General features: G+C 38.4%; 1 protein-coding gene across 1 annotated transcript in view; it reads right to left on the minus strand.

Annotated features, from left to right (window-relative positions):
* Positions 1-7502: 7502 nt before the first annotated feature.
* slc6a1a (solute carrier family 6 member 1a) overlaps positions 7503-24011 on the minus strand; it is a 59186-nt gene continuing 42677 nt past the window's right edge. Inside the window, exons 13-15 of the mRNA XM_079850278.1 lie at positions 15781-15881; positions 9794-9961; positions 7503-9692 (exon numbers count right to left, since the gene is read on the minus strand). Coding sequence (XP_079706404.1) covers positions 9195-9692; positions 9794-9961; positions 15781-15881 — 767 coding nt within the window. The 3' untranslated portion in view covers positions 7503-9194. The remainder of the gene's footprint in view (positions 9693-9793; positions 9962-15780; positions 15882-24011) is intronic.

The following is a 24011-nucleotide window of genomic DNA, read 5'->3' on the forward strand; positions in this document are numbered from 1 at the left end:
ACCTGAATGAATGGCTCATTATGCAGAGTCATTACGCATAATGGGTGGGACATTGTATTCTCAGGTGTAAACCACTCCTCGTTCACGCCCCCTCGCATATTGGCTTTCCAAGCAAAACCTGTTTTACATCAATTTAAATCAATGTATTGTTTTATGTGAACGATAAAGCAAGACTATTTTCACATAATTTTGAAGCCAGAACTCGAAGGAACAACATCCATTAGTCAAAAGTCTTGTGGACACATATTTAATATGTGTTTTGTGGTCTTATTTCAGCAACTTTCATTTTTATTTTTTCCAATAACCACGCATAAACATTATTCTCTTAAAAATACAAACATCTACATACACGTTGCTTGCATATTATGGTAGCCCTGTTTGTGCTATATAGAGTGAATTTACACCTTTGCCATTAACATGTTTATAAATAACTGAAAAAAGCACAAATGTCAAGGCATGTCAGAACATCTCAAGGGCCCCAAAAACACCTTGGTCCCCAGAGGGTTAAGGAAAGAGTCTTCAAGTAATGTAAATTAAACCCCTGGGGTCGACGGTATCGCCGGCGATACCAGCTCGCTTTTTTTCAGTTCAGTTCAAAAGAAATTAATTTTGCTCTGTGGACTTTGATATTACAAGCAAGTTTCATACATCAATCGATTCTGTTAAATGTGTATTATTTTTGTGTATACTCACAATAAAAACAAAGTGTTGTGCTTTTTGCCAAATAAAGAAAAATAAACGTGATGCGAGTTCTGCCTTCTCTCTGTCAGTGAAGACCATTCTGAAACGCGTCCGAAAATGAACTGTAACTCAGCGAATACTCAGTCAAACAGGCATACAGACACACAGGCATGAAGCTTGAATTCTATTCTTTTAAATGAGGTAATTTATGTAAAAAACAAATATTCTCATCTTGTGAAATCTGTATTAAAAGAGAGCGATTCCAGTCGAGCTCATTAGAGCTAATTCAAATGTAATGTGACTCCGCCCACGGAGAGCGCGTGCTATTCAAACGCAAATTACTGAGGCAATCCAAGCAAACCTGTGAACGCCCCCATATCAGCTCGAGAAAACACAAGTTTAATCAGACCATAGTAGCCTACGTGTTTACACCATCTGGCAGCGCTGTGAGGAATAATAATAATAATGGAAAATCTACCTCAGAGTGCGGGTATTGCAGGAGAGAGGATCCGAATATGTAGTATGTTTTTTTTCCTTCTCAAGTTAATCGCGTTTCTGTGAATGAATGAACGGCATCTGCGGTTTATCACAGCTCGCAAAAAGACAGTTTTAGATTGCGTCTCTGTGTGAATGAATGATGATGTTTTAGCAAACTGTATTGCTATACTGAGTTGAGTAAAAATCGACAGAAATATGTTGAAATAAAATGTAGGCTATTTGTATAAGCAACGTATTAAACTGAAAATTAACATTTATATGCCCTAATATTTCATAAAAACAACGTTACAGTCAGGCGTTTCTGTTTGTGAATGAATGTTTCGGTTTTAGCAAACTGTATTGCTATACTGAGTAAAAATCGACTGAAATATGTTGAAATAAAATGTATTTGTATAAGCAACGTATTAAACTGCAAATTAACATTTATATTTCTTATAATAAAAATGAAAGACCTATGTTACAGACATATGAAAGACAACATTTCGTTGATTAGTTTTGGATAGATTATACATTTTTACTGTAAAATATCTGCCACCTCAAATAAGCTTTTGTTTGCCAATATTTGCTCTTGTTAAATATAGTATGTTTTGTCAAAAATAAAGTAATCAAATAATCAATCAAATCCTTAACTTTGAAATATGTATGATAAAATGTATACTTTAGTTTTTACAAAGAAAGATTACACTTGAATTGTTGTTGTAATTGTAACCTTTTTAATAAAAAAATATATTTACAAGGTAGATGTAAACAAACTATTAAAAGGTAAATATAAGCCTTTTCTTTAAATAATTTTTACACAATTAGTCACAATTCCCTGCACATTCCTTTTGGGGTCGTAAAATTCTTATCAGTCTCACAGGGTTCTGCCAGTGTGTTAGCTTCATTTGGGATGTTAGTTTTGGGGGAAGTTTCGTAGGCTTTTGTTGGGAGAGTGAGTTTGATGGATTATTCATTAAATATAATGAATAATTTGTGTGTGTCTGATTGGTCCAGATGCTACAGCAATAAGAGTGAATCGTGATCATAGATGTCAAGCAAGATTTTCAGTGAATAATCTTGTTTTAGCATGTTTCTCACACAAAGCTATCATAGGGCTTCACACTTTTATGAAATTTTATGGAGCTTTTTTTTTTGTTTAGAAGTTGAAATCTTCTGGTCCCCTTCTACTTTTATAGCCCCTTTCACATGTTATCCTGGTAAATTACTGTAAAATTACCAGACTGACTTTTATGGTAAATACACAAATCTGCTGTTTCACAATCAACAGCGTTCAGACGTTTTACCTATAAGAAACCATTCACACATCAGTAAAATACAGAGCGTGGTCAGGAGGGCCATCTTCAAGTGTGGGCAAGAGAGGACACTCAACGTAACTGACTCCAGGGGCTCAAAAGGAGCTCTCTGTAGGCTCAGCAAGACCACAGAGAGGTCCCAAGAGGGAAAACGCACTGCCTTGGAGGGTTTAACCTCCTGGCAGCTGTGAGGAAACTGATGATCAGGTCGTGTTTCCCTAAGGACTGACCGTCCACTGCATAATGATGTGCTCCTATGGCGGCCACATACACTTTTAAGGTGGAGAGGGGCAGCTGTCTCTCCAACCTCTTCTGCAGGAAGGAAAGCACCAACCCAATGGTGCATCTCTGTGGGTCTTCCCCTCAGGAAGAACACCAATTTATGAACAGATGCCACTTCAAAGCATACAGCTTCTTTGTAGAGGGCATTCTGGCTTGAGTGACAGTGTCACCACCTGACCGCTGGTGAAAGACCACTTGGTTCTTCCCTGTCTCGTCCAGGGGCCAGAGGTCTGAGCACGGGTGCATATTTGCGTAGGCCCTGGGGCCAGCTATGTACCAGCACGTCTGTGCTGGGAAGCGAACAAGGCTACCTGTGCTTTATCGAGATGGCGGGTGAGTTACGGCATGCAACGTAAGCGTGAACCAACTTAGTAGTATATATATGCCGCCATCACCGTGTTGTCTGTCCAGACCAACATGTACTTGTCCTGGATCAATGGCCGAAACCTCCGCGGGATCAACAATGCTGCTAACAACTTGAGGCAGTTGATATGCCAATGCAGTCGAGGTCCTGTCCAGGAGCCCAAGGCTGTGTGCCTGTTGCATACGGCACCTCAGCCTGTCTTGGATGCGTCTGTTATGCACAACATGCCTAGACACTTGTTCTAAGGGAACCCCTGGGTGTAGAAATGCAAGGTCTGTCCAAGGGCTGATGGGATCATGCAGCAGCAGATCGGTGTGATAACCACGTGATGTGTACATGATGCACTGGGTCGAGACTACCCACATACATGTCTCTCTCGATATTGCCAGCAGCCATATCACCCTGTAGCCCAAAACTGGTTGCCCACTGAAGCTAAGCAGGGCTGAGCCTGGTCAGTTCCTGGATGGGAGACTCCTGAGAAAACCAGGTTGCTGGTGGAAGAGGTGTTAGTGAGGCCAGCAGGGGGCGCTCACCCTGTGGTCTGTGTAGGTCCTAACACCCCAGTGTAGTGATGGGGACACTATACTGTCAAAGAGCACCGTCCTTCAGATGAGACGTAAAACCGAGGTCCTGACTCTCTGTTGTCATTAAAAATCACTTCTCGTGCCAGTGTAACCCTGGTGTCCTGGCCACATTCCACCCATTGGCCCTTACCAATCATGGCCTCCTAATAATCCCCATGCACTGAATTGGCTCTATCACTCTCTCTCCTCTCCACCTATAGCTGGTGTGTGGTGAGCGCACTGGCTCCACCTGTAGTGCGTGTGTGTGTGTGTGTTTGTGGTGAGCGCACTGGCGCTGTTGTACTGTGGCCACTTGTGGTGTTGAGGAGAGATTCCCTGATGTGATTGTAAAGCGATTTGGATGTACAGTAGTACATATGAAAGCGCTATATAAATGCCTCATTCTATTCTATTCTATTCAATGCCTAGCCTGCAACCTTTTGCCATCATTGACGACGTGAACTACAGGCTTTGGACGGGAGTCTTGGACAGTTCCTCAAGGTGGTGGCATTTTACAGGTACATGTGCACGCTCAACCTGTGGAACATCTGAGTACCTCCTGGCTGCCCCATACAACTGTTTGTGTATTATTAGATTAGTTAGATTGTGACTATAATTGTGACTTTGAGATGAAGATACGACCACTAATTAAATGTAATCAATGTAGAAATCTAGATACCACTGCCAAATTATCTATATATTGTAATCATTACGATCACAACTTGTAATAATTGCTTTAATGAGCTCAATGTTTCTGTAAAAACAAAAAACAAACAAAAAAAACATGATATTAGCTAACTTCATGATTTGTATTCTTATAGATAACATATTACTCTATAACAATGATAACAGATTACTCTAAATTGTAATGAAGAAACCTATTTCTGTAAAACTTCTATGAAACGACATGTATTGTGAAAAGCACTATACAAATAAATGTGAATTAGTTTTAAGGTTCACAAACTTATTCTTGCCACTGTACTTCTGTACTTCCATTAGCTACATGCCATCTTTTTTACTTCTCAAAAACAATGCACATTCAAGTAATTTGGACATAATCACATCAAAATCCACATTAGGAAGGGCCATAAATGCCTTTAGTTTTATCTATTGCATAATGTCAAATAATCTGCCAGGAGCAAAGGTATTTGAACATGAAAACAGAGGACATGGTTTGGTATTTAGCATTTTCTTGGTTTGGTCGAGACACTATTTTTAAAATGGAGAAGTGCCCACAGTGAGACCAGAGGAGAGGGCACAGCAAGAGCAAACTACACACACAATAAAAATGTATGGTAACAAAATTAACATGACAGTGTTAAATTCACTGGTTGGTTCATTTGTTTCTGGCACAATCAGTGTGTTTGTTGAAATGTAAACACTACTCTGTATTCTGCGTATTGTTTCTTTCCTTTGATAATTACCGTACTCATGAGACTATGATTCCCTGCAAAACAAAGTAATACCACACACTGTTAGACCTTACCAGGTTTTTTTACAGTAAAATACTGGCAACACTGTTGCCAGTAATTTACTGTTAATTGTACAGTTCTTTACTGTAATCTACAGTATGTTACTGTAAAAATGCACTAAAACTCAAGTTAACTAATTTCACTTGCAGAAACCGACTGTCTTAAATTAACCAACTATCATTTAAATGTATTAACTAAAATTTATAATGCATTAATAAAGTGAACAAAGTATTACTGTGAACTTATTTCTTTTGAAACCACAAAAAAATCTTGGTAAATAAAGAGATTCCCACTGGACCAGCAACTACACAGTCACGCCTTTTAAATAAAGCAACATGCAGCGTATCATCAATGTGTGTAGATCTTCTCCTGGACTGAAGCACAGGCTCTACTCTTCTGCACAATGGTGACCCAAAAAACTAGATTTTACAGTAAACTACTGGCAACAGTGTTGCCAGTATAAACCTGTTTTAAAACTTACAGTTTATTACTGTTAAAATACATTTTGTGGGTGTGTCTTTTTATCTTACACTGTTAACCCTTTCAACCCCACAGGGAAATCCACACTACAAAGAGTAAAAGTAACACTGACGCAGTGTTGCAGTGAGATAATTAAGAGAATATGTAAGTGATTGTTGAGCATTACTGATGAACACCTGCTGTTAACAAGCAGAATCACTGAAGGAAAGAGGAACACAATAACAGAAAATAGAGAAACACAAGAACTACAACTGACTTCCAGCCATTACACATTATTACACTTATTATTAACCAGTATGACTTTATTTCTGTCATACATCTACAGAAGTTGTTGTTGAGATGTTTAATTGAAAATGTTTGATTTGAAGTTACCATTATAGAGATCAGTGCTTGCTTTAGTTGGGTTGCTGATGCTAAAACATTAGTGTTTCTTTTGCTGCTTGAGCTGTGTTTTTGCAAGTCACACTTGTGCACACACAGTTTATGAATGATGGTGGTTATGTTGCTTATGGTGATAAAATCATCATGTAGCCTGTTCATTCACTAAGGAATTCATTCCTACTCATTCAGAGTTTAATCCTCAATCAAAAGTGTTACATTAGCACCACTGTGAAACCACAGCAATAAATTACAATGACTCATTTTTTTTAACACATCATGCATAAACCAAAAAGAAACAGAGCTACACTTTCTTTTAGAAACACAGAGATATCACAATTTAGCACATGAATCTCAACAATGGTGGCAATATTTTTTTTATTATTCATGCAGCAGTGCATGCTGGGAGTTTTATATTATCCTGGAACCCAGCATGCATTGCGACATTAAACTTTTGATTGTCACCATTGTTGAGATTCATGTGCTGATTGTTGATGTCTGTGTGTGTCCAGGATAAGCAGGAGCTCAAAATGTTTTAAAGCACTATATGATTATGATATTCTTCAGAAGACCTGATTACAGAAATGTTGATTTCATGTTGTAGATTCACAGATAAATATGCTAAACATGAAATACCCATAAATTCAAAAGAATATATACAGGAAAGATCTGAAATTCAGACATGTCCAGGATGAATGTTAAATCATCCCAAAAGCCAAAAACAACTAATCATCTTCCTCTTGACTTCTTCTTGCCATAACAAATGTGCTTTATAAACACACAGTTAAAGCAGTCAGAGAGAGATCAATGGTAAGCAGTCAAGGGACAAGAGACCAACTAAAGCAAATACTGATCTCCATCATGGTGACTACAAACTTTATTATTCACTCAATCTCTGTTAATTCTATACAAGAACTTTTGTACATGTATGAAAGAAATAATCGTAAACTGGTTTGTAAACTGGTTTCACACTCAGTGTGGCTGGAAGTCAATTGTAGTTTTTGTGTTTCTCTTTTTTCTGTTCTTGTTTCTCTGTCCTTCAGTGATTCTGCTTATCAGGTGTTCATCAGTGTCTCAATTCACTCACTTCTTTTCATTCAAGTGGACTATATTAGTGAACTAATGTAGGGAATAGTGTATGAGGGTATAGGGTGTGATTGGGAAAACAGCCTCTGAGTATCGATTTTGAGCACTGTTCATTCACAGTATATTCCTGTAGGCTAGTTTTGTTTTCTACGGTATATTACTGTTTTAATGGAAAATGGTATAATATTGTCCTTTTTTTACAGCAAGGGTTAACAGTGCAGAAAGAGCTGGATTTTATGTCATGTTCATTCATTCTTTCAGCCCAGTTAATTACTGCTTATTGGTTACTGACTGTAGTGATGTCTTTATTTGTAGCATTTTTAAAGGGATACTGTTTGAAACAATTGGGCTGTCATACAGACTTCTGAATGGCTTCTAGTGAAGACTGAGAATCAACGCACAGATTATAGACTACGAATATTTTCTGTTTATTCATACATTTTACATAACAATCGTGCTTTTTCATATGACACCATTTAAATACATGTCCTATGTTATAATTTTAGGCAGTGTAACAGTTAAAAATATACAAAACAATATTTTTTCTTACGAGACATAAATCTTATTTGTTTTATAATCCTTTTTATAATCATCACTCATTATTTCCATAAGGTATGTGCTTCAGAGCTCAAAATATTATTGCAGAAAACAGCAATTGTTTTTCAAATATTTCAACATTTAGACAAAAAACTTAATGGAGTACAGACATTCACGGTTACATGTTTTACACAATACAATTTTACAATAAAGTTCCAGATAAAACTGCAGTAAAGTATCTTTGTACAAAACTCACAGGACATAGCCATTTCACATTTTATGTAGGTACGTGTCTCTTCTTAGTAAACATGTTTAACTTGACCGAATGCTTTTCACGTGTAGCTGCCTTTGATGGAAACTGTCAGCACATCATTGCCCCTGTACTCTAGGGCTTGTGCTTTTGTTTTTGTTTTGTTTTGTTTTTTTGGGGTGGGGGGGCAGAAAAGCCCTAATTATGTTTTAATATATGCTACTTACTTAAAATATGGTATTAACTATTAAGAAATATTCTGTATCCTTTTTCAAAAAGGTATGGCACAATATAGTATAGTGTAAACCATTGTTATCGTGTGGCCAGTTCGTGTGTGCATTTCTGCTTTGTTTTAACGATTCAACATTTTGGCACATGAAGTAACTAATGGTCATGCAAATTGCGACTACATAAATCACAGGCTTAAGGAGCTGATATGCACTCAGGGTCAGAGACATATCTGAGTTTTTTTGTTTTTTTTTCCTGAGGGGACATGTAAACAGGACACTGAATTGACAGCATTCATCAGTAATCTGTAGAATAATCGGCAAAAATGTTCACCCTGTGTTTTGCGGTGTTCTCATTTTCTGTATTTTTGTACCCTGTGCTTTACAAACTACACACTGCCAGGCATAGATTCGTTTTTGCTTTAGTCTATGATTTTGGTCCTTGGTCTCAACATTAAAGTACAAAGCATTCTAAAAATAATTCTAAAAATCACATACAAGTTTTCTCTTTTTTAGCTCGAAAAAGAAAAAGATAATAACAGTCTCTCTCAACAAAGATATTCAACAACATATAATGGGTCATCCAAGGGCTCTACCGAATAAAAATTCATTGTGCTTCGGACACAGGGCTTGCTTGATGCACCTTGTTTTTTCCAAATGACCCACAATACAACATAATCATAATCATGGACTCCTGCTTTGTCCCAGTGCAACATAGAAACTGTTTATACCTTACATAAATAGCTTATGCATTGCAAAACAATGCACTGTCCTTAAATCTAACTCACAGTATAACCTTAGTAGAGACAAATTCACATAATACATAGTTTAATTCATTTTTTTTAACACTGACACTCATTGCTTCACATTTGGAAAGCTTACAGAGTTTGTGTTTGTGTGTAAGTTTTACAAATGCAAGTGTTTTTTGTTTGTTTGTGTTTTTAATTATTTTCTGTCACATTTTATGTTTAGTTTGATTATTTATGACCCCTGGAGGTAGATGATTCTATTACTGTATAAACATGGAAGTTTTCTGTGCTGTTAATCGTTGATTGCTCTCTGCTGGGGTTCACCTCTACTGCTTTTAGACATTGGCATCGCTACCAGGGTTAGTTGGAGATGAACTATCAGCCTGCACCTGCGGCTGTGACGGAGGCTGAGACTGAGGCGGAGGCTGAGATGGAGGCTGAGACTGAGGCGGAGGCTGAGACGGAGGCTGAGGCTGAGATGGAGGCTGAGATGGAGGCTGCGGCTGAGATGGAGGCTGAGATGGAGGCTGAGGCTGAGATGGAGGCTGAGACTGCGGCTGCGGCTCTGGCTGCGGTGATTGCGGTTGCTGCTGTGCCTGGTCCGGTTGTTGTGGTGATTGCGGTTGTTGCGGTGATTGCGGTTGCTGTGGTGATTGTGGTTGCTGTGGTGATTGTGGTTGCTGTGGTGCTTGTGGTTGTTGCGGTGATTGCGGTTGCTGCGGTTGTTGCGGTGATTGCTCCGGCAGCTGTGGCGGTGACTGAAGCTGCTGTTGCTCTGGCCCATTCTCCTGAGCACGCCTCACTGCTGGAGGCTGCAGCATTATCCTGATCCGCTAAAATAAGGCCCCAGAACCAGCACCAGTAAGCACAGATATACCATGTAATGCCTGTGTTATCTTTGTTCATTATTTTATACGTAAATGAAAACAGTTACCTCCTTGTATGTCCCCTTCAGGGTGAGGAACATGTAGACCATATAACCAGGAATGAGAACCATAGAGGATAAAGCCATGAGCCAGCCCACTCCTTGCCCCCATTTAGGGAACACATAGTTGTTCAATTTAAGAGGAACCATTTGCACCGCGCTGAAGATGAACACACCCTGCAGGAAAGCTCTGTTTAAAAATACTGCAGTTTTCACACAATTACTGCACACCATAATCTGTAACGATTCTTACTTTTATAGTGAAGCCTACAAGACTTTAGAAACATGGTGCCACTTTATATTAGGTATCTTTAACTACTAAGTACTTGCATAAAAAAAATCAGTACAATGTACAGTGCTATTGAGGTGTGATACGGGTAAGGTTAGGGGCAGGTTTGCTGGTACAGTATGGGTTAAAGTGTAGGGGAAGGTCAGCAGTAAAACTGTCATTACAAAAATGCATTACAGCTGTAATTACACACTGGATACCCAGTAAACTGAGTCAATAGGACAAATAATGGTGTAGTAAAATGAACACTGTTGTATGGCAAATAAACCCTTAAGATTTTGTTCTATTATAAATATTATTGCAAATTTAGGTTTGTGTTAGGTATCAAGCTGTAAACAACATTTTTATTTACCATAAACCACCATCGATCATGTTTGTGTCACATGCAGGCTGAAGCAGAGAGGATGCAGGATCTATATGCAGCAGGCTTTTATTGAACAAACTCAAAATGAACCAAAACACTCAGAACAGCTCAGGCACAGAACAACCAACATATAATACGGACAACGACAGACAACTAGACAGGACTAAACACAGGGACTAAATCAAGGAAATAAGACACAGCTGACATGACTAACGAGGCACAGGTGAACAGGATACTGAATCAAAGAGACACACTGAGAAAACTGGGTCAAATTAACAGGCAAATATGAATTAACAGGCAAACATGAACTGACAAACACTAAACGTGACAGACCACAACCCCTCCCACAAGGTGCGGCCTTGTGCCATATTATGTGGCTTACTCAGAGCAGGAAGCCTCCAGGGCGGAGCCGGCAACTCGGGAGAACAGGGCGGAACTGGCAACTCGGGAGACCTGAGATGATCCGCCTTCGTGGCCTTGCCCAGGGACCCAGGCCCGGCCACTATGGCAGTGGTCATATAGGCCCCCCAAATTTCTTGGGGGGAGCTAGGTGTTTGTAGGCCAAGAGGGATTATGGGGTGAGCTCGGGGACTGGAGTGGTCTCTGGATCGGGATGGGGATGGGGATGGGAATGCACGGGCCATCTTGCTTGAGACTCAAGCGCCACGGCGGCACTCTTGGCAGAGGGCTCAGGTATGGCAGCGGCCATCTTAACCTAGAGCTCAGGCATGGTGGCGGCCATCTTGGCAGAGGGCTCAGGCGTGGCGGCGGCCATCTTAACCTAGAGCTCAGGTGTGGCGGCAGCCATCTAGGCAGAGGGCTCAGGCGTGGCGGCGGCCATCTTGACCGAGAGCTCAGGCGTGGCGGCGGCCATCTTGACCGAGAGCTCAGGTGTGGTGGCGGCCATCTTGACCGAGAGCTCAGGCGTGGCGGCGGCCATCTTGGCAGAGGGCTCTGGCGTGGCGGTGGCCATCTTAGCAGAGGGCTCTGGCGTGGCGGCAGCCATCTTGACCGAGAGCTCAGGCGTGGCGGCGGCCATCTTGACCGAGAGCTCAGGCGTGGCGGCGGCCATCTTGACCGAGAGCTCAGGCGTGGCGGTGGCCATCTTGGCAGAGGGCTCTGGCGTGGCGGTGGCCATCTTAGCAGAGGGCTCAGGCGTGGCGGCGGCCATCTTGGCAGAGGGCTCTGGCGTGGCGGCAGCCATCTTGACCGAGAGCTCAGGCGTGGCGGTGGCCATGAGGAAACGAGACTCTGGAGCTGGCTGTTTTCTGGATCGGGGGTACATGTCTTCCAGACACTTGAGAGGCCTCCCTCCAGGGAAGTCCTCAGGTGTCTGGAAGTTCAATTTGGTGGTAGTAGTCGGCCCCGATCCAATCTAGTGTTCTGAGGGTTTCGTCATCATAGGGGGAGAGAATGGCAAGATGGCAGAACTCCACAGAGTATTCCCCAAAGTTGAGACCCTTCCAGGCCAAAGCAGTGAAGATCCATATTTTAAAGGTCTGTCGTTTTGTCACATGCAGGTTGAAGCAGAGAGGATGCAGGATCTATATGCAGCAGGCTTTCATTGAACAAACTCAAAATTAACCAAAACACTCAGAACAGCTCAGGCACAGAACAACCAACATATAATACGGACAACGACAGACAACTAGACAGGACTAAACACAAGGCTTAAATACACAGGGACTAAATCAAGAAAACAAGACACAGCTGACATGACTAATGATGCACAGGTAAACAGGATACTGAATCAAAAAGACACACTGGAAAAACTGGGTCAAATTAACAGGCAAACAACAAATACTAAACGTGACAGTTTGGAAGTTTGGTCGTTTTGATTAAGGACAAGTACGGTGGCCCAGTAGTGCACAACACAACGGCATTTAAAAAGCAAACATAAGTTCACAACACAACGAAATTAAGCCACAACACAACGGAAAATCTACAACACAACGAAATAAAGCCACAACACAACGAAATAAAGCCACAACACAACGGAAATAAGCCACAACACAACGTAAAATCTACAACACAACGAAATAAAGCCACAACACAACGGAAATGCTCCCGACCACTAGACGGCTCTCGGAGCGCGATAAAGTCAGTTTGACGCGCTACCACAGCGCTTGATCCCTGAGGGAACATCTGCCAATTCCTCCAAGTTGTTAAAACGTATAATTTGTATTAATTAAAATTACTTTTAACATTCAAAAACAGACGTTCAAAATCCAAAGCTTTATTGTATTTGATAGTAAACTGACTTAATACAGGTGACTTTTTTCCAATACCCTTCATGTATTTACAGTAAAGAATAATTTTTTTTAGGAAATTTCTGTAAAAGTGTTTTTTTTCTTTTATCATGTTTCAAAGGTTGTAGTTTCTATTAACCAGACTGACTTACAACAGGTGAAATTGTGCCAATAGCTCCCTGTATGCACAGTACAAGATTTGTTTTTTATGCAAACATTAGGCCTAAATCAAGTTTTTTTTTTCATGTCACAAAGCTTGTGGTTCCTAGTGACCAGACTGACTTATTATAGGTGGAACTGTGCCAATACCTTCCTATTTCACCAAATTGCTTTTATTTTTATTTATCAAATTATATTATACTAAATTATACGTTTTATCCACTTGGTGGAATTGCCAGACGTTCCCTTACGGATCATGTGCTGTGGTAGCGCGTCCAAGCATTCTCGAGTATAAATCAAATACACAGCTATAATTCATGTAGGTTATTTTGAAGTAATATTTTATGTCGATATACACTGTTAAAACTAATCGTGGTATTGATATATTAAGACTGCTGACTCTATAGAACAATGGCTAGGAAAACTAACTCCAAGAGCCCTCAAGTGGTCGGGAGCATTTCCGTTGTGTTGTGGCTTTATTTCGTTGTGTTGTAGATTTTCCGCTGTGTTGTGGCTTATTTCCGTTGTGTTGTAGATTTTCCGTTGTGTTGTGGCTTAATTTCGTTGTGTTGTGGCTTGTTTCCGTTGTGTTGTGAACTTATGTTTGCTTTTTACATTTCAATGTGTTGTGCACTACTGGGCCACCGTAGACAAGGGACATTCTTATGTGTCCCTCATTAACGTGCATATAATGAATCAGAGGGAAACATCTTGGAACGCTGCTTGCTGGAAACAACAAGGCTTTTTACTTTTGAAGAAGCATCTTGAATTTTGTCTCATTTTTATGTGCAAATAAAGACTTTAATAATGAATAGCTGATTAACTGGCACTGAAACTACACTGAAAAAAATGATACTTTGGATTAACTTAAAAAAATTGATGTAATTTGTTACAGCTAATTTTTTTAGATTTTCTCAAATTGTATTTATGATTTAGTTAAAACCATAAATTTTGATTTATGTCAAACCAAAATTTTAAGTTTTACCTTTACCCAAAGTGCACAGCAAAAACTCCAGTGTTAAATTAACACTCAAGAGTGTTAAAGTTAATGAGATAATTAAGTGATTAATTTAGTGATGATTGAGCATTATTGAAGACACCTGATGTTAACAAGCAGAATCACTGAAGGAGAAAATCACAAATTGTAAGTTACCATTATGGTGATGGGTGTTTGCTTTAGTTGGGCTCTAGACCATTATATGTTTACTTTAGATTTTGTTTGTCTGCTGTTATTGATTTATAACAGTCAGATGAACAAAGAAAAACTGTGATCTGATGGTGTTGGTTATGTTTTCACATAATCATGCTGTGATCTGAAAAATGAAACTTATTGAGATAGTTTGGTTTAACTTGTTAATTTCAGCAGCTCTGTGTTTCTACAGTATATGATTATCAGAATTTTTCATATAATCCAAAATATTTAATAAACATTGTTCTAATCAAAAGACTTTTGAATTAATTTATTTAAAAACACAGACATCAATAATCAGTCTGTGAATCTCAACAATGGTGACAATAATAAAGCATGTTGCAGTGGCGGCCACCAATCACAACTCATTAATGGCTCCCATCATGCATTGCTGTATGAATAAATTATGATCTGAATTGTCTATGTAATTTACTTTTCCTAATTGAATTTTCTGCTCCTCACCATTGTTGAGATGCATAGACTGAATCTTGACATCTGTGTGCGCCTAAAAGAAAGATTTTTTTTTTTTTTCAAAACAACGTTTGAGAAATCCTTTGTATTATATCTAAAATTCTGGATATTTATGTCGAATCACAGTTATGCTGTGATCATCAACATAAATCTAAGTCAGAAATAAGGATCTTAATGAGCTCAGTGCTCAAGTTCAAATGATGAGTGTCATAATATAACCAACACCATCAGATCACTTTTTTGTTTCTTTGTTCATCTGTCAGTTATAACTCAGATACAACAGCCAAACAAAATCTAAAGTAAACGTATAATGGTCTAGAGCCCAACTAAAGCAAACACCCATCACCATAACGGTAACTTACAATTTGAGATTTTCTTCTTCAGTGATTCTGCTTGTTAACATCAGGTGTCTTCAATAATGTTCAATCATCACTCAATTAATCACTTAATTATCTCATTAACTTCATCACTCTTGAGTGTTAATTTTACACTGGAGTTTTTGCTGTGTACTTTGGGTTAAGGTAAAACGTTGAGTTGAAAAAAATCAAAAATTTAGGTTTGACATTAATCAAAATTTATGGTTTTAATTAAATCATAAATACAATTTGAGAAAAACTAAAAAAATTAGCTGTAACAAATTACATCATTTTTTTAAAGTTAATCCAAAGTATCATTTTAGAGGGTGTAACACTTACTTTGAGGCAAAGTGAAAACTGAAGGTATAAACTGAAAATCACAATTTTCCATTGGACCAATGTAAATATATACTTTGAATGAATTGCACTGATGTTTCACTTTTTTCAGTGTATTGCAAGACAACTAATTTTGAACTGAATTGAGCTGGACAATGAATAACCTTGCAACATCTGTACTGTTATTGAACTGAATTGCATCAACATTGAACTGACTCGAGCTGAATAATGACACTGTTGCATTTAGTAGAGCTGCTTATAGCTATATTTTATCTAAATTGAACTTATATAATTGACATAATTTGCAACATTAACAGTATTATTTTCCTGCTTATTAATGTGAAGCTACTTTGAAACAATCTGTATATTATAAAGTGCTCTATAAATAAATGTGACTTGACTAACTTTAACTTTGTCTTACAGTAATTTTCCACAAAATTTGGGATTTGGGATTTCCACAAAAAAATTGGGATTTGGCAGTATACTCTACTTTTATTCATTTATTTTAATGTTTGTCACAAAAATGGCAAGAGCTTTTAGAAAATGTTATATCACATTAAAAATAATAAAGTAGGTTACTTACAGCAACAATTAGAGGGGTGAAGAAAACCCAGCACAGTTTCCACCATATACAAGGCTTGTATCCAATCATTTCCTGGATGTTATCATAAAACTTGTTCACACCTGAAAAAACATAAAATTGAATAGGGATTAGATTAATTCACAGCAACTGGATTGACGGATAGACTGGAATACATCCATCTATCAATCCATTCATCATTATCTGTAGCAGTGCTGAGGATTCAGGGGTACTCAATACAATCCGAACCAAGACATTTGTTGTGTCTGAAATCGAATACTCGAAACATACAGTGTTGGGCAGTAATGTGTTACTATCAATGGGTTACAGTAATAAGATTACTTTTTGCAGCAACTAGTAGTAACTAGTTTCTAATAAGATTTCAGAAATAATATTAGTTACAGTCCATAAAATACTCGTTGCAATGTTATTTTGTTGCCTAACAATCCAACAATCCAAACATTCCTAGATTCATTTCGCAATCTTCATGACTTGCGGGTGCACGTGATGTCAGCATTGCTCCAAGCTAGCTTGGAATATGTAAAAGCTTACATTCAGCGGCTGGAAATATTGACATTACTTTGATTTTGTCAGGAGAAAAGATGACAAGTACACCATCGTCAAAAGTAAGTTGTGGCATTACTTTACTATAGCATTACATGGCTTGCCCATCCATATCGCTTTTATCCTGATATACAATATATCCACCTGTTATCAAAAATCTAGAAAACAAAACATTTTCTTACGACCTTACATGAATTCTTTTGACAACATGCATCATGAAATATAATCGTATCTGGGCAACAGGTGAATTATGCTGTTTGTAGCATTTTAGAATCCAAATCATATGACAAATCGTGTCGTAATTGTGTGTTTATTTGCTTCATGTTTCATGTATAGAAACGTTTATCTGAGCTAGTATGCACAGAAAAGAACGCAGAAGTGTAGTTGAACTTTGTCATAGGAAGAGACAGGGCAGGTTATGATGAACATGTAATATGATTGAGATATGAGCAAGCGAATGATCTTCCTCTAAGTCATAACAGCAGATTCCATGAATAGAAATGATGATTCTGTCTAAAGAAATACAAACTAAATCATTTAAATATACCCTAACATACACAAAGAGGCACACATACGAAGTCAGAATTTTGAGGAGAAAATGGACAATTACCACTTCTGTGGGGTGTAACTGAAAAGTAATATAACAAGTAGTGTAACGAATTACTGTTGCCAGAAAGTAATAAGTAAAGTAATAATATTATGAGTAATGAGTGATTAATAAAAAAAAATTGAGTTACAAGCTTAACACTGACTATATTATGCGAATAAAACAGTATGCCAACAAAGTAGTATTTCCGAATGCATAGTATTTGAAAAAGAGTAGGTGAAAAGTTCTTGGCTGCCACGTCATCAAACGTCGCTGAAGCCCATCTCAATTTGAAGGATCTAGGAAGGCAGCCTTTGTTTCGCGCCTTTCTTTCGGCCTGTTTTAAAGGATGCATCAGATGTATCCTTCTTGGCCTTAAATCACCCACAAACCTTTGCAAACATTCCACTTCATGAAAATAAGCTGATGGAAAACATGTCGGTACTGAGCTTGTCTGAGTTTATTAATTGTAATTTATTATTACTGTTTAGTCCAAGTGTGCAGCACAAGTCCTGAGAAGTGATGTAATCTAATGGGACGCTCAGAGTCTGCGTAATCAGCACAAGATGTCAGCACCATATTGGGACATTGGCGGCTTCACTTTTCCACAATGGAAGAGAGTGAAGGTGCGTCATCCATCTTTTTTTACAGTCTATAGTTTAGTCATTCATTAGTTGCCATGGTCCCTAATTAGTCCACACCTGTTCCCTGTTCTGTTGATTTACCTTCTTCTGTGTATTCAGCCTTCAGTCTTCCTCAGTTCTTTGTCTTGTGTTAAAGGGTTAGTTCACCCAAAAATGAAAATTATGTAATTAATTAATTACCCTCAAGTCATGTAAAACCTTTGTTAATCTTCGCAACACAAACTAAGATATTTTTGATGAAATCCAAGAGCTTTCTGATCCCTCCAGAGACAGCAACATCTTTGCAACTTTCAGGGCCCAGAAAGGTAGTAAAGACATCGTTTAAATAGTCCATGTGACTACAGTGGTTCAAATTTAATGTTATGAAGTGACGAGAATACTTTTTGTGCACAAAAAAGCTCCAAAATAATGACTTTATTCAACAATTTCTTGTCTTCTTTGTCAGATCTCCTACACTATTCACGTAGTTAACACAGTACAGCACTTCTGGGTTCTACGTCAGAACGCTGGCTCAGTATTGGCCGGCTCCTGCATCAGTATCACACACGTGTTTTTATGCTTATGTGAACAGCGTCAGCCAATAATTAGCCGACATTCTGGCGTAGAACCCGGAAGCACTGTACTGTGTTTACTACGCAAATAGCGAAGGAGGTCTGACACAGAAGAGAAGAAATAGTTGAATAAAGAATTTTAATTTTTGGGTGAACTAACACTTTAACGTTTATGGATTGTTGTGTTTGAGTTATCTCCGTGTTTAATAAAAATAGTATATCAAGCATCACGCATCTTCCTTGTGGATTAAGCTACAGTAACCCTTTTAAATTTGCCTTGATCTTTTGGTATATAAGAGGTCTTTGTACCATTAAAACTTCCAACAAGTTTCATAGCTTAAGATGTCCTCCCCATTATAAATGAAGCATTTATTTAATTAAGCTCTAATGACAGCTCGTTGGGGATCCATGGTAAGAAGTGACGTCATGAGGGTTCGGGGCGCTAGAGAGCACCACATGGAGTGGACGTAAATTTAGGGAGCTCCCACAACAAGCCTCCATAAACTAGTACTATTTGACTATTTTGATCACGAAAGTTTGCTCAACAATATCTAACAGTGAGATGAAGAAGACTAAGCCCAAGAAAGGTGATTCACCAACCAGCGCAGTTGAACAACTGGCCGAGAATCCGTCGTCTATTGAGCACGAGACCGATCGCGATCGCGGCACGGCCACGGACTCAACTGCTATCCTGTCAGCCATTCAAACCATGAATAACGGTATGAACGACAGATTTAATTCGCTGGAAGCTACTCTATCTCAGCTGCAAACAGCGCTGTCTGAAACCACCTCGCGTATCGCGGACCTTGAGAGCGTTAAAGCTGAGCACGAAAGCCGCATTTCTGACCTGGAGGCCTCCTGTCAGGAAATACTATCAGCTAATAAGGCCCCACGTGCAAAACTGGATGATCTCGAGGGCCGTTCCCAATGACAGAATATTAAGATTGTCGGCCTACCCGAGAACGTGGAGTCTGGTCGCCCCACTGAGTTTGTGGAAAAACTAATCCCGAACCTCCTGGGAGCCAAGAACTTTCCTGCAGGAATCAAAGTTGACCGTGAACATCGCACCTGGGCCTTTACCCCAGAAAGGAGGACGTCCCCGAATTCTGATCGCGAGGATACATCATTACCCGGTCAAGGAGATGATCCTGCGGCTTGCGCGGCAACACTCGCCTTTAAAATATGACGGAGTTCACATCTCCGTCTTCCCAGATTTTGCGGCTGAGGTACTCTCACAGAGAAGGGCGTTTGACGGAGTTAAAAGGAAATTGAAGGAGGCTGGTATTCGATTCGGAATGCTGTTCCCCGCACGTCTTCTTGTCACCCAGGGCACTAACAAGAAAATCTTTGGTTCGGTTTCGGATGCTGAATCGTTTGTTAACACCATCAGTGTTCAAGACCCTTCTTGATCTGCTGCGCGTAGGATTGTTTTTCAATGCCGTTTCCATGGCTGAATGACTTAAATCATCATTCCTGCTGTTTACCGGCGGCCTTTAGTACGAGGTTGTGAGTATTTTCAAGCGAAAAAAAAGAGAGACATTGTACAGACTGCTTACAATCATGTTATTTGGTCAGATTATACACGTTATTAGTGTCTTATCTGCACATACATGTTCATACTATCTGTTATATAATTTATATAGTTTAAACCGTGTTTAAAAAGAAATTATATTTCTGTGTTACAAGGGTTGTGTGCTAAACACACTATAGTTCAGCTTTATAGAGCAATTCTTTTGTTAATAACTTAGTTACACGGAGGCTGCGTGGGTGTCCCCTGGTTTCTCTTTTAGAGGTTATTTTGGTAGGCAGGTTTTCCTCTTACTCCTTATGCTGCCCTGCAGCTCCACTGTTCATATGAGGTTTTTTTCCCGGCTTCATTTGCGGAAGCTGATGAAAGGGGGAGGGTGGGTGGTCTTGTCTTTTTTTTTTTGGTTGTTGTCTCGAGTTTAGTGTCTGTACATCTCCTTCAATAGTTATTCAGTGGTTAATATCCCTTCGAATTAATTTTGCAGCTGCCACTACAATAGATATTATACTACATGATGTGTAGTAGGGGGTCTTCACTTAACCCTCTGAGGTCTGGGGTGTTTTTGGGGTCCTTGAGATGTTCTGACATGCCCTGACATTTGTGCTTTTTTCAGTTGCTTATAAACATATCAATGGCAAAAAAAATTTACACTCTATTTAGCACAAAGAGGGCTACCATGATATGTGAGCCACATGTATGTACATGTTTTCATTTTTGAGAGAATAATGTTTATGCATGGTTATTGAAAAAACTAAAAATGAAAGTTTCTGAAATAAGGCCACAAAACACATACTAAATATATGTCAATAAGACTTTTGACTAATGGATGTCGTCGCCTAGAGTTTTTAATCATTCACATAAAACGATACATTGATTTAAGTTTTGTGAAACACTTTTAGTTTGGAAAGGCAATATGCGGATGGGGCGTAAACGTTCATGCATATTTAGTAGTTCACACCTGATGAGACAATGCCCCTGCATACTTAATTAGCCATTCATTCAGGTGTGTCACCTATAGCTAACTTAAATATACAAGCTTCATAAAAATGATCATTCTAGAAGAAAATTTCAGATGGCATTTAGAGGCTTTTGCATCTGAACTCTTCATATATACACACACACACACACACACACACACATATATATATATATATATATATATATTAGTGGTGGGCCGTTATCGGCGTTAACGCGCTGCGTTAATCTATTCTCCAAGTTGGGTTGGGAGCGTTGGGAGCTGGCTCAAGCTACACAAGCTATGATGACGCAATCTACCCGCGGCCGCGAGGAACACCCGGCTGCAACGCATCATATTCGTCGTCATCTTAAGTAAACACGGCTGAAAGTGAAAGCTGGTGAAAAAGATCGGTGCAACCCTTATTTGGACTTGGTTCGGATTTAAGCTGTCCGACGTAGACTGTGTGGGGTAACAGTTCGGTAAGTTAACACAAGACTAATCCGTTCTACCACCTCAAATTCAAAACGAAACATATCACTGAATACCAGCGCGCGCGTATTATTCCCAATATATCTTAGTGAGTGGTGTAGCACATAATCTCTTTTTATTAAAAGCGCCCGATTTTAAGAATCGTTGTTGTGTTTCTTTTTAACTGAAAAGACATCAGTTAGACAATATTCTAATTTTAAATTTGGGGTTTCATAAGCTCCAAGCCATAATAAACATTAGACCTACTTAAGTCTCTGCAGCTAGTGTACTTAAATTTTATTTATCGGCAAAATTATGTTGTATACTTACAGTTTTGCACAATATATGTTCTCAAAACTACATACACCCTTTCAAAAAAAAAAACAACAAAAAAAAACAACAACATTTAGCAGTTGTTTAGCAGGGTCTGTGTAACCTGTTCTGAAATGGTTTTATTTTAATATCGTTATCGCAAGAGGCTGCAATGTATATCACAATATGGATTTTAGGCCATATCGCCCATCCCTAATTGATAGCCTATAGTAGTTGATAATAACATAGGCCTACCTAATGTTGCCTACATACGGTAACAGTACAGTAGTAACCTTTTACAGTCTATGAGTAGAACAGCTTTCTCAAGCAGTTTGTGATGCATTTTGGAAACAGGAGATGAGCCCCTGGTCTAATGCGCCACCTGGCTTGAGAAACCCGTTCTCAAAGACTTACTTTTATAGTCATTATTTGGGTAGCACACATATTCTGAATGCCTTCGGCAGAATTCAAATGAGCCATTTTAATCTAGATTAATCTAGATTAATTTCAAAATTAATCTAGATTAATCTACACTGTTAGACCTTACCGGTTTTTTTTACAGTAAAATACTGGCAACACTGTTGCCAGTAATTTACTGTTAATTGTACAGTTCTTTACTGTAATCTAGTTTGTTTCTGTAAAAATGCACTAAATTCTAATTCAAGTTAACTAATTACACTTGCAGAAACCGACTGCCTTAAATTGACCAACTGTCATTTAAATGTATTAACTAAAATTTATAATGCATTAATAATGTGAGCAAAGTATTACTGTGAACTTATTTCATTTGAGACCACTAAAAAACTTTTGTAAATAAAGAGATTTCCACTGGACCAGCAACTACACAGTCACCGCCTGTTAAATAAAGCAACACGCAGCAACTCATCAATGTGTGTAGATCTTCTCCGGACTGAAGCACAGGCTCTACTCTTCTGTACAGCGGTGACCCAAAAAACTAGATTTTACAGTAAACTACTGGCAACAGTGTTGCCAGTATAAACCTGTTTCATAACTTACAGTTTATTACTGTTAAAATACATTTTGTGGGTGTGTCTTTTTATCTTACACTGTTAACCCTTTCAACCCCACAGGGAAATTCACACTACAAAGAGTAAAAGTAACATTGAGACAGTGTTGCAGTGAGATAATTAAGAGAATATGTAAGTGAATGTTGAGCATTAGTGATGAACACCTGCTGTTAGAACAGAAAATAGAGAAACACAATAACTACGACTGACTTCCAGCCATTACACATTATTACACTTATTATTAACCAGTATGACTTTATTTCTGTCATACAGAAATTGTTATTGAAAATGTTTGTTTGAAGATACCATTATAGAGATCAGTGCTTGCTTTAGTTGGGTTGCTGATGCTAAAGCCTTCGGTTTTCTTTTGCTGCTTGAGCTGTGTTTTTGCAAGTCACACTTGTGCACACACAGTTTATGAATGATTGTGGTTGTAATGCTTATGATGATAAAATCATCATATTGCCTGTTCATTCACTAAGGAATTAATTCTTATTCATTCAGAGTTTTATCCTCGATCAAAAGTGTTACATTAGCACTACTGTGAAACTACAGCAATAAATTACTATGACTCATTTTTTTTAACACATCATGCATAACTAGAGAAACAGAGCTACTTTCTTTTAGAAACACAGAGATATCACAATTTAGCACATTAATCTCAACAGTGGTGGCAATATTTCTTTTTTTATGTTATTATTCATGCAGCAGTGCATGCTGGGAGTTTTATATTGTCCTGGAACCCAGCATGCATTGCGACATGAAACTTTTCACCATTGTTGTGATTCATATGCTGATTGTTGATGTCTGTGTGTGTCTGAACCAAGTAGGAGTAAAATAAAATTGAATGCACTATATGATTGTTATTTTTCAGAAGACCTGATTACAGAAATATTGATTTCATTTTGTAGATTCACAGATTCATGCTAAATATGACATACCCATAATTTCAATTAATATATACAGGAAAAATCTGAAATTCAGATAGTCCAAGATGATTGTGACATCATCACAAAAGAATAAAAACACATTATCATCTTCCTCTTGACTTTTTCTTGCCATATCAAATGTGTTTTATAAACTCACTGTTACAGCAGTCAGAGAGAGATGAATGGTAAGAAGTCCAGGGACAAGAGACCAACTAAAGCAAATACTGATCTCCATCATGGTGACAATTTTTTTTATTATTAACTAAATCTCTGTTAATTCTCAACAAGAACTTTTGTACATGTATGAAAGAAATAATGTTAAACTGGTTTGTAAACTGGTTTCACACTCAGTGTAGCTGGAAGTCAGTTGTAGTTTCTGTGTTTCTCTTTTTTCTGTTCTTGTTTCTCTGTCCTTCAGTGATTCTGCTTATCAGGAGTTCATCAGTTTCACAATTCACTCACTTCTTTTCATTCACTCTGTCAAGTGGAATATATTAGTGAACTAATGTAGGGAATAGTGATTAAGGATATAGGGTGTGACTGGGAAAACAGCCTCTGAGTGTCGATTTTGAGCACTGTTCATTTACAGTATATTCCTGTAGGCTATTTTTGTTTTCTAGGGTATATTACTGTTTTAATGGAAAATGGTATGATACTGTCTGAATT

Source organism: Squalius cephalus (genome assembly GCF_949319135.1).
Source record: "Squalius cephalus genome assembly, chromosome: 18".
NCBI classification, from domain to species: domain Eukaryota; kingdom Metazoa; phylum Chordata; class Actinopteri; order Cypriniformes; family Leuciscidae; genus Squalius; species Squalius cephalus.